Source organism: Cervus canadensis, chromosome 10, assembly GCF_019320065.1.
Source record: "Cervus canadensis isolate Bull #8, Minnesota chromosome 10, ASM1932006v1, whole genome shotgun sequence".
In the NCBI taxonomy this organism is placed as follows: domain Eukaryota; kingdom Metazoa; phylum Chordata; class Mammalia; order Artiodactyla; family Cervidae; genus Cervus; species Cervus canadensis.
Genome location: NC_057395.1, coordinates 33,288,829 through 33,300,960, shown reverse-complemented (window position 1 = coordinate 33,300,960; position 12,132 = coordinate 33,288,829). Strand labels below are relative to the sequence as shown.

The following is a 12,132-nucleotide window of genomic DNA, read 5'->3' as shown; positions in this document are numbered from 1 at the left end:
GGAAAGGCATGGCATTTATAGACATCCAGGGACCTCATGGTGAGTTTCTTCGACACGGAAACTCCCACTGAAATGTCTGAAGAGTTCCTAGAAATGACCAAGGACTCAGACATTCCGACGGATCCGAGTGACCGGACAATAGAATAAAGCACTGGGTTACAGCAAATGTGTTTCCTTTCTTTTTAAGAAAAAACAATTATTATTATTTGGCTGTGCTGGATCTTTATTGTTGCATACAGGCTTTCTCTAGTTGCTGTGAACAGGGGCTCTTCTTCCTTGCAGTGCGCTGGCTTCTCTTTGTGGTGGCTTCTCTTGTTGCGGAGCACTGGCTCTAGGGCAAACGGGCTCAGGAATTGTAGCGCTTGGTGTTAGTTGCTCTGTGATGTATGGAATCTTCCTGAACAGGAATCGAACCCGTGTTACCTGCATTGGCATTGGCAGGCAGATTCTTAACCACTGGACCACCAGGGAAGTCCAAATGTGTTTTCCAGGTTGCCGATGTGCAGATAGATACTCCACAGAACAGGGCCTTGTAGATGCTGATCTGAAGTCCTGAACCACCATGTACCCAGTTGCCTTTCTTTGTAGGCATTTGATGGTGTAAGCTCTGCAACCGCCCGCCTTGCCGGTGTGTGTGGAAGACAGCAACTGAGGAACCCCATCATATCTTCCGGAAACAGCCTCTTCTTGCGATTTCAGTCTGGCCCTTCCAGACAGAGCCGGGGGTTTCGCGCTCACTTCAGACAAGGCAAGTTCCGTGTGGTCTCCCAAGGCGCAGCCCATCTGTCCTTACCTCTCCCTCTTGGTGCTGCAATAAAATGAGACTAGTCCTTGGAAATTGTTCCCAGCTTTCCACTTAATGTGCGACACTTTAAGAAGAACAAAGGAGCCATGGTTTGCAATGATTCTAACTGTTGGGACTTTTAACTCTGTCTTTGTCCTCCGGATCTCTGTATTCCTCAAACAGGTTGTCAGAATCATACTGAAAAGTGTCTTTAATATTAGAGACACTTGTAAAGAAGTATTTATCCAAATTCATTCATTCATAGATAAATGACCTAGCATTTATCTAAGATTTTATACTCAGAGATACACTGCTATAAATTGCAAGACTTGTAACATAGAGTCAGATTCTAAGCCTTGAGGTAGTGGTTGCCCTTCACCTGAAGAATCAGTGTTGTTTTCTGTTGTCTTTTTCTTTTCTTTCTTTTTAGATTTTATGTGGACCTTTAAAAAAAAATCTTTTGAATTTGTTATACTATTGTTTCTGTTTTTATTTATTTATTATTTATTTTTGGCTAAGAGGCATGTGGGATCTTAGCTCCCCCACCAGGGGTCAAACCCACACCCACTGCCTTGGAAGGCAAAGTCTTAACTGCTTTCTCACCCGGAAGTGTGTCCACCCCCTCCCCATACCCCAATCCATTGTCTTTTTCTTAAATCACCACTTTCTGCTAGAGACCTTTCCATCCATTGCCTCTTTTCTGGTATTCTTAGAGGTTAACCCTTTGCCCACCATCAGAGATGGAACCTAGAGCTGGAGGGGCTCCTGTCTGCTGAATGTGCCTGTGATTTTATTTTCAGAGGATTCCTGTCCTTTCAAATAAGTGTGGTCTCTTTGGTCATTTCATCTGTTTCAGTGGACCCGCTTGCTCATTTTCTGTAGTAAAGAGCCCTGGCCAGGAAGAGTTTTTGGGTGGAGGTCCCCCGAGGTTGCAATGTAGACTGCGGAGCAAGACTGATCGCAGAGTTCTTTCAAAGAACAGTTTCTTAACACTTTTTCTCCTAACTAATCACTTACATTTCACTTCAGAGCTAAAAAAAGTCCCCAACAGGTCTTTGGGCTACTACAGCAGCGTCCTTGGGCTCACGTATTCCTCCCAAGTCAGTGTGTAGTCGTGAGTTCTGACCCTGACCTTCAGTGTACCGTCGTCTGTCCTGACTCCGCACTAGGCAGGGAGTGGAGCCCCAGCGTCTCTGGATGTTCTCCATGGGGCGGAACCTGCCTGTCTTTTCTCAGCACTGCCCTGACTCTCCTCACGCGCCCCACACGTCACCCCATACCCTCCTGTCTATCTTGTTCAGGCTGCCCTCTCCCCAGACCACTCTTCCTCACCCGACTCCTCCTTCAGCACCATCCCCCTTGTGACACACCTCGTACACTCCCCAGCTCTCAGCAGACACCCCCATCTTCTGTTCCCCCTGGGATCTGCACGTCCCTGATAGCACACAACTGCCCATATGAAGTCTCTGTCAACTGAGTATTTACTTTCCTAAAAATGAATTCAGTTGTTAAGAGATTATCCCTGTGCCTATAGTTTACGAGTGGGTAAAGTAAGTGAATCGATGCCAGACTTCCTTTGAAAGATTCAGGCAGTTCATAACCATTTAATCTGTTCTTTGCCACTCCCCACTTCCAGTAATTGAAGAACCCTGTTATAAATGTAGAGCACATTGCCACTTTCTCATGGTTCATGTGCAGCTTCCTTGGCAGAGAACTTCCTTGACATGCCCTTTAGAAATAAGGAAACATCATTTATGTTTTCATTCTTCAAATAATTGTTCTGGAGAATCAGTAGAAATCAAAAGTGTATGACATAAGTGTGTATCTATGTGTTCCTCAGCCTGTGGCGGCCACATCCTCACCGACTCCGTTGACACTATCTCCTCTCCACTGTTCCCAAACAACTATCCGAAAAATCAGAACTGCAGCTGGATAATTCAGGCTCAGCCTCCCTGTAAGTAACAAAAATAAAAAAGAATCCAGGATGCATCGTGTCTGTGGGAAAGTCCAGCAATGACTCATGTTCTTATCTCCTCACTGGTAACAATTGATGGCCTTCCTCTCCTGTTTTTGGAAGTCCTAATTCCTCATATGCAGGAGAACAAGGGCTTCCTAATCTGGTAGGAAGTAATTTTTGCTCTTTATTCTTAATTAATTTTCTTTTTATAAGTTTCAAGGCCTAGCAAAGGAAATAACAAAGCGAAAACCTATAACCTAGTAGAAATGACAGGCATGTGAAATTGGGGATTAACAAAAATACTGGATGAATAAATAGTTTTTGACTATTTGTCTTGACTGTAGTAGGTGCTCAAGGAAGACACTAAATGAATAAATGAACAATAAGAACCATAGACTAGAGAGTTAATAACTTATACTTTGGGGATGCAATGCCATGAGCATATTGGTCTTCAGTCAAGGTGGAAGTTAATGATAAAGCCTGATCTCTCTTGGTTATAAAATATATTTTTAAAAGTCCCAGCATAGGCCTTGAAGAAGCATTCAATAAGTGCTTACACTGTGTTCTTTTTAGAATCCTAGAATCTTTCTGATCTGGTAACAATCTAGTGGTAAGGATTACTGTCCACGTTTTACAGAGAAAATGAGGAGACCACTAAGAACTCAAGCAAAATGACCATGAGGAGGGTGACCCCGGGGCCATTGTGAATCTTGTTTCAAAGGAGCCCTGCTCTTCTTGAGGTTTTCAGGGGAAATTGATGACTTCAGACATAATGTGGGAAAAGCATTAAGTTCTTGACTCCACTCTCTAATTAATGACCTGTGTGATAATAGGAAAGTCACTTAGGCTCACAATGCCCCATTAGCTAATCTAACAAATGAAGGGTTTGGCTTAAATATTCTCTAACATTTTTCCTAGGGATGTTAAACATTAACAAAAGGGTATCTTTATTGCTCTGCATATGATTTGGGGGTCAGTGATGTAACCCTTAGCCAAAGAAAGTAGCCAGCCAGCCAGGAACCAGTCCTTGGATAAAGAAGCTCCCGGCCTTGAGTCCTGCAGCCTTGCCCCTAAGGATAGTTTCTAAACAGTTGTAAAGCTCTTAGATGAAAGAGCTCACTGGTGTAAAGACAGCAAAGGGAAAAGATCCTATTCTAAAAATTCAAGACCCTGGAAGAAAACAAAAGGAAAATGGACCCCGACTCAGACTATTCTGCAAGTAATTCAAAGCTTTCTTTGAAAATGACTGAACCTCCATGTCCCTGCTTCTGGACTTAAAGTAACACAGAAAATGCTAGGATATCTGTGTCAGGGAGGAAAATGTGTCTTATTTACAAGCACAAGTAAAGAATCAGAATCTAAGGAAGCTATTAAGAAAAATACTTCTGAGAGAAACACAGCAACAGCTGATACTTTCCCCATCATCCATGAAGTAAACCCACCCCAGGGCTCTCTTACCAGCACCAGCATTTCAGAGTCTACGGACATTTTAAAAAGCTTTTCAGTCACTCTTCAGACAAAAAACTTTTAGGACAGCGGTGGTTACTTCTCCTCTGTGCCCCTGTCGTCTTGTGCACAACTGTTAAATTCATCAGTTCTTTGCCAGAGAACCAGCAGGTGAAAGGATCAGGGGTGAAATCTTGTTCCCCGTATGTTTTGTTTGCAAGAACTTTATTAAACAGTTTTCCCTTCTTCCCTTACAGTCAGTCACATCACCCTATCCTTCAGCCACTTTGGCCTTGAAAGCAGCACACCATGTACCCGAGATTTTGTGGAGGTGTTGGACGGCAGCCATGACGACGCACCCCTCCGTGGTATGCCCTGCTCGCTCACTCACTTCTGTGGCCTGGGCTTTTTGCAGTTTCTGTACTTACGTGTGTATATGCTGTCATCAGAGGTTGGAATGTTTCCAATAGCTGTGAAGACTGTCATAAGCCAAGTAAAGATACTGAGAGGCTGAGGAAGCAGGATTCAATGTAGGGTTTGAGAAACTCAGCTCATTCATCTTCAAGGACATGAATAGTTTATGTATTTTTTTTTAATTGAAAAGTTGCAACTGCTTTAAACAGTAGTTAAATGCAATCCCTTCTAACATTAGATAGTATTCTGTGGGAAATTTCTTGTTACTATTTGACCACAGTTCTCGTGTTCAAATTGAGCATGTTTCTTCTGGTTTTGTCCTCAGTGGAAGAAAAGTAATGGATAGATGGATGGATAGATAGATAGCTGTAATGGATAGGTAAATATATATATATATATATATATACACACACACACATATATATATATAAATACACACACACACATTGGATGGATGGATAGATGGTTGATTGGTTAGATGATGGATGGTTGGATGAATAGAATAGATAGATGATAGATAGATAGATATACAGACAGACAGGCAGGTAGATATTATGGAGTTTTGTTTGTAAGACATCCCAGTAAAATTAAAGAATGTTGCTTATAGTTTCTGTAATGTTCTCAAACAAAATAATCTCAGGTTATTTTGGGAAGATCCCCTGGAGAAGGGAATGGCTACCCACTCCAGTATTCTGGCCTGGAGAATTCCATGGACAAAGGAGCCTGGCATGTATACATGTATCTATATACATATAATTCCATAGACAGAGAAGCCTGGTGGTCTACAGTCCATGGGTTCACAAAGGGTCAGACGTGTGTGAGCGACTTTCACTCACTCACTCATTTAAGTGTCCTCTATGAGTCACTCCTATTTGAGCTTTGTCACTCCAGCTCCTTATCCTGCAGTAGAAGACAGTTTCCATCAGAGAAGGGACTTTGTTTTGCTCATGACTGTGTTCTCAGTACCCCGAACTGTGCCTGAGATGATAGTAGGCAATTGACGAATGCTCTCTGTGGACTTCTGATTGTATTCTTTGTGATTTTTGCCTGTAAGCATTTGACCATGGTCAAGGATATATTATTTAACAGACACTTATATAACCTTGCACTCAGCACTACTCTGAACTTTATAATAGTAAACTTTATAAATAGTACTATTTATAGTGCTATAGTACTATACTATAGTGCTATAGTACTTTTTTTATAAAGTTCTATTTATTAAAAAACTTTATAAATAGTAACTCAATTCTTATACCCTTATGACATAGAACTTCATTATTATCCATGTACCTGTTTCTCAAGTGGAGAAACTGAGGCACAGAGAACTTGAGTAGCTTGACTCCCATCGCATAGCTGGTAAGTAGCTGAGCCTGGAGGTGAATTCAGGTGTTCTGGCTCCAACATCCACAGTTTCTCAGCTACTGTGTCTTGCTTTTACGTATTAGCCCACTTCTTTGTGCAGGTGCCTACTGACCTGGAGAGTTACATTTGGAAGTTTTCTGTGTTTCCCTTACCTTCCCCTCACAGTCTTTATCATATTTATAAATGTGTTCACAGTTCATTTTGAATCATCAGGCATCATCCCAAACACTGACCCTGATCTAAATGGTTCTCTCGTCGTGGTTTCTTCTGTTTGCTTTGGTCTCTCGTGATTTTAGTGAATACATGTTGGCATATCATCATTCATTCTCCTTGTCAATATCATCATTATTTAGACCGATACTGTGGCCACTCCATGCCCCATCCTATCACTTCCTTCAGCAATGCTCTGACGCTGAAGTTCATCTCGGATTCTACAGTGAGTTTTGGTGGTTTCCACGCCACATATGCTGCCTCCACGTCAGGTAAGAAATGTTAGCAAGTGGTGCTATTAGGTTAAGAGGAATGTGTAGAAAATCCTTGATTTATTATTTGGGATTCCCTTACATTTTGTGTTCTGAACTAGTTTCGTAGATCACCACTGTGACTCATTTTACGGTCTTTCAAATTTGGTTAACATGCTTCTAAATTCTAACAGCTGTGAACTCTGTACCACATCTTCCTTATCCATTAACAGACATTTGTTCCCATACCTTGACTGTAGTGACTAATGCTGCTCAGGGTGAGCACTGGAAGTGGGGAGAATTGGTTGGGATGATCTTGGGTGACTTGCTTGCCAGTGTGTCCTCATTCTCCTTCTTGATATGTTTGTTAAGGGAGCCCCTGATGGACAGTGTCCAATGGTGTCTTTTACGGGTGGACAACTGCCATTCTTCAGTCTCCCTGGCCTGACAGCTGCTCTCAAGCGGGGCTGGGTGTCTTCAGGGATGCAGGATGGACTATGGCACGTGGGGAGAAGGGGAAAGAGGAGCACCCAGTAAGAGGCTGTAAGCTAGGATAGTTCTGCTTGTCAACATCCTCACTATTAGCTGTTAATAAGCCTTAGAAAGCCTGGGAGATTTGTGCAGGTTGTGTGCTCTCCTGAGAAGGAAATGTTGAAATATTGCTTTCCTTTCTAGGCCAGGGGTGAAAATCATCCTGGTCAGAAATACTGAGGGAGTGTAGGATTAAAATGAGTCTTTTATTACATAAAGCTATAGTTCACAGGGAGAAAAGTCTTTAAGAAAAGAAACTACAGGGGTTCCTTTTAATCCACCATACCTAGTGGCTTTTAGTTTTCAAGTTACAGAATCTTTTCTTTATTATTATATATGCCATGGATTTTTTTTTATTATGAAATGAAAATAGTACATCCTTTGATGCTCCTAACAGCTCTTCTAGTGTTCTTTCTCTATATGGTGTCTTGTATCTGACATTTACTCTGCCACTCACTTTGTTTCTCTTTTCTTCTAGCTTGTGGTGGAATATTCCACATGGCTGAAGGCATCTTCAACAGCCCTGGCTACCCAGAAGTTTATCCTGCTAATGTGGAATGTGTCTGGAACGTCGTCAGTTCCCCTGGCAACCAGCTCCAGCTGTCTTTTATGTAAATCCTTTTTTTTATAGTGTATTGTTTCAGTGAGAATGAATCTGCAGGAAGGAAGCACTGTTACTAATAGGATGGACAACTAATAGCATATGTGTCCAAACAACTGTTAAGAGGATATGGTGGGAACTTCAAGGAAGTCTGTTTGCATATTTCCTCTGTTTTAGTCATAGTTTAGGTTATAAATAGCATTAAACTTCTCTTATGAATGGTTTTAGAGTCCTGCCTAACATTATCAAGAGTACATGCCTGAGCTCTTGGCATGTTTTAATTTTTGGAATTCTCATCTTCAGATAACATTAATTTTATCTTTTTTTAAAAAAACTTGGAAACATTTAGACTCTTCCAGAGAATCCCTATCATTATTTCTTCCAGCAGAAATCCCCATCTCAATTAAGCCTTCTTTACTCATATGCCTTATCTCCACCCCAATCCACTTTTTCTTCTTACTCCTAGCAAGAAAAGGATTTTGGAAGTGTTTGAAACTGTTGGCCTGACAAAAATACCTATTTTTGTCAGATATTTTTTCCAACAAAGATGGGTTTATTTGGAATTATCAGAGAACTGCAATTTGAGGCCTGCAACCATAGTGAGCCACATGCAAGTCTCTGTATAGAAAGAGATCAGGAGAACACTTCCATAGAGAAGAAAAGGAAGTTGAGAGAGCCATAGTAAACATTCTTCTCATTGGTTGAGCCCTTCCAGAAGAAAGAGAGGTCTTTCTCCTTCCTGTTGGACACTGCTGTTTTTGCAGGGCATGAAAGTGCCCCCTTTTGGTATGTGACTCTATTTATTTGAAATTCTATTTATTAACTTTTTACATTTCTCCCTTTTGATCATAATCTTTCTCTGAAAGCATTGCTGATCTAGAGTCAGGGTTTCTGGTTTCAGCAGTTTTCTGTGTGTCTATGTCAAGAACGACCTTTCCTGGTATAGTATCTCATGTCAGAGGGAAAGTGCACAGACTGGAAATCTATTAAGGTCACATTTGTGTAGCTAGGAGGAGTGGGAGGGAGAATGCTCAGGTACTTTTAATCTGAAGTCCATTTGATATCAAGATCATAGACACTGGAGATTGTCTGAAGCCATATGTCATCATCAGAGGTTTGGCAACAAACATCTAACAGGCCTAGGCTGGATATCTTGGGAAACTGTCTAATCAGATGTCATCTGCTTCAATTCTAGAAAATCTTTGCTTCAGGTCACCAGGTGATATGCAGGTCCAATCAGGGTTCAGTGATTTCTTTAGGTGAACCACATGAATCCAAGAGTCTATTCCTGAGAGCTTGGTTTCACAGGGTTGGTTAGAGGTACCCAATAGGGGCCTTTCCAGTGAGGATGAAGTGAGTTCTTCTGGAGGAGTCTTTTCCAATTGACAGAATCTCTAGGTTTCAAGATGTAACGCCTAATGTCTTAATTTCTCAAAGGTACACTATGAAAAGATTATGCTATTAAAACATGGTTACTTTTAATAGCAGCAATTAATCCCTTGGAGTATTGGAATATCTCTCTTTTTATCAGTTGTGGGTCAAAATAAGTGAGAGCCAAGTGCATTGGAAATTCTGGGGCTATCTCAAAAGATAAAGAGTTTATAAGTTTCAAAAGGGGAGGATCCAAGATTTAGAAGGACTGATAGCAATGCTTTTGACCAAGGTGTTTGGAGGGCTTCTATAAATTTGGCCAACTGAGTCTTAATAATGCTGTTTGGTGTTCAATTAAATCAGGGGATTGAAAGTGGTAAGCACAGTGGAAGTGCTGTAAAACTAGTCAACCAGCAGACTTGTCAGAGTACCTGGCCAGTAGAATGGATTGCCTCAGTCACTGTGAAGTCTGAGAGGAGTTCCCCAGGTAGGGATCCTCTTTTCCAAAAGGACTTTTGCCACGGAAGAGAGAGCAGCCTGTCTGCAAAGGAAGGCCTCAGTCCACTATGAAAACATATAGACCACGACTAAAACATATTTATATCCATTAGAGGAAGAAATTGTATAAAATCCATTTGCCAGAGCTTGAATGGTCCATTAGGCAATTTAAAATGTCTGGGAGCAGCACAGACAGGCTTCCCTCAGTTCTACTTTGGACGAGTGGGACAAGTGAGGTAGGCACTTTTCTCAGTCTTGTTAATGTGTCCTCTCTGATACTGATTCATGAAGGCAATCATCTTGTCAGTAGAACAATGGTTTAATGCATACACAGTGGCGGGGAGTCGGAGTTTTAGAGTATCTGGTAGCAATAGGTTGCTATTTGATGCAAACCAGAGCTTTCTCTTTTTATCAAACCAACAATAATTGAATTTCCAATCTTGTTTTCCCATTTCTGAGGCCAATTTCTGGGCTTCTCTACCCAGTTTTTCTAAATTTCCCTTTGGACCATGACAGAAGTTTGGTTGCTATTAGTTCCTTTAAGGGCAGCATTCCTTATAAAACTGTCAAGGTGATTTTCCTTAGCTTACATAGAGTCAGGTTCACAGTGTCACAGAACCTTAATAATAGCTAAAGTGGCAAGGGAAAGTATCACATCTAATAATTCCTAAACTCGAGGGGAGGCATTTAAAACTTTTTTGCCCCTGGAAGTAAGGAGGGCATATTGCTTAGTAAGGAAGACACATTGCCCCCACAGTATTCCAAAATTATGAGCTGCTCCAAAAGCATGTCTACTATCACTATCAATATTAGCAGTTTTATCCTTGATTAAAGTATAAGCCCATGTAAAAGCATATAATTCAATCTGGGCCAAAGTAGCCTTAAGTAAGGATGCTGCTCAGCAACAGCAAAATGAGGCTTAGTAGCATGTTGTTTAGTCACTAAGTCGTGTCTGACTCTTTGCAACTCCATGGACTGTAGCCTGCCAGCTTCCTCTACCCATGGGATTTCCCAGGCAAGAATCCTGGAATGTGTTGCCTTTCCTTCTCTAGAGGATCTTCCTGACCCAGGGATTGAACCTGTGTCCCTTGCATTGAAGGAAGATTCTTTACCACTGAGCCACCGGGGAAGCCCCCATAATAGCAGACCTGGAACTATTAATGTGTTTGCCATTGTCACCTTTTAAATGAGAACATCAGTGAACCATGAAAAGCCAGCATTACCCAGTGGAATTTCCTGTAGATCATCACAAGGAGTCCGAAGGGGGTGCATCAGTGTTAAGCATCATGAGGGACTCTGTTGATGATGAAAAGGAGAGGAGTAGCTGGGTTAAGGGCCTGATAATGTAAAAGAGTTATTTGAGGAGCAATTAACAAAAGGACGGAGAAAGGTTGAATGTGATGAGAATTCAAAACTTCTACCACATGAGATACAAAAACTATTGAAAGGAATCTCACAATAATTTTCTCGTAATTTTAACCAAAAGGAGTGACTGTAACGACTATAAGGCATGGGGGATAGCCCCACTCTACAGGGGCCAGTTGCTGGCCGTAATACCCTGTGTGTCAGGGTTGTGTTCTCTTGTTTTTCATATAAAAAGGGAAAAGAGAATCTGATCATTGGGATGCCCAAGGACAGGTAGGTTCATCAAATTGCCTTTAAGGCCTTGAAGGTTATGTCATCTCATTTCCTCTTAAAATTGGGTTGAGGATGTTATTGTTGAGTAAAACATACAGAGATTTAGCCATAAGAGAGAAATTTGGAATCCAGTTTCAGCAATAATCAACTAGCTAGAGAAAACTTTATAGTCATGCTTAGTTTCGGGTTTTGGGAAATGTAGGACACCACAAAGTCTGTCTGGACCTAGGTACAGCCCTTGTCCTGATAGCAGATACCCTAAATATCAAAGCTGGATTTGGGCTGACTGCAGCTTTCCCTTGGTGATCTTAGGTCCCTTTATGGCTGAAAACTTTAGCAAGTGGATGCAGTTTTCCTGTGAGGCTTGAGATACAGCATGAAGAAGCAAATCATCCACATGTTGCAGCTAAGTAGTTGAACTTATAGAGAACTTTGTATGATCCAGACCAGCTTTCACGATTCCTGAGAAACAAGGTCTCTGAGTAAAACCCTGAGGTGTTACTGTCCAGGTGAATTGTTCTTCTTACCAAGTAAAGGCAAAAAGGTATTGACTAGCTTCATCAACCAGAGTGCTAGAGAATGCTCTGCATGAATCAATTACAGTAAAGAATTTGCTTCCAGTTGGACTGATGTCAGTATCGTGTGAGAGTTGGGGACCACACAATGGAAAAGGATAATGGTGTTGTTGATTGTTTGGAGGTCCTAGATAAATCTGACCTTTAGCTTTTGTCACTGGTAAACTGGGAATGCTTCAAAGGATAGTACAAGGGATAATGAAACCTTGAGCTTTGTAGTTTCCTAGTAGGGTTTTTGTGTCTTGAAGAATATTTGTATTTAAAGACTTTTTGTTAAATCTGGGAAGAGGTTTTGAGGGGTCTACTTGAATCTTCATAGGTGGTGTGTTGTGAATTTTGACAACATCAGTTAGAGATTTTGCCCATAAGGAAGGTGGTAGTTGATTCAATAGAGACAGATGGTAAGTATTTCCAGAATCAGCTCTAGAACCATCAGAGATGGAAGATAGAAGATGTCAAAGGGTCATCTAATTTCCCTTGTTGGTTACTTTGAT

The 12,132-nt window shown here is 41.3% G+C and overlaps 1 protein-coding gene across 4 annotated transcripts in view; it reads left to right on the top strand.

The window, feature by feature from the left end:
* Window positions 1–12,132, top strand: part of CUBN (cubilin) — a 281,074-nt gene that overhangs the window by 163,557 nt on the left and 105,385 nt on the right. For all 4 annotated transcript variants that reach the window (XM_043478782.1, XM_043478781.1, XM_043478780.1 and 1 more), the window contains 5 exons: window positions 589–748; window positions 2,625–2,738; window positions 4,445–4,555; window positions 6,317–6,445; window positions 7,434–7,566. In XM_043478782.1, coding sequence (XP_043334717.1) covers window positions 589–748; window positions 2,625–2,738; window positions 4,445–4,555; window positions 6,317–6,445; window positions 7,434–7,566 — 647 coding nt within the window. The remainder of the gene's footprint in view (window positions 1–588; window positions 749–2,624; window positions 2,739–4,444; window positions 4,556–6,316; window positions 6,446–7,433; window positions 7,567–12,132) is intronic.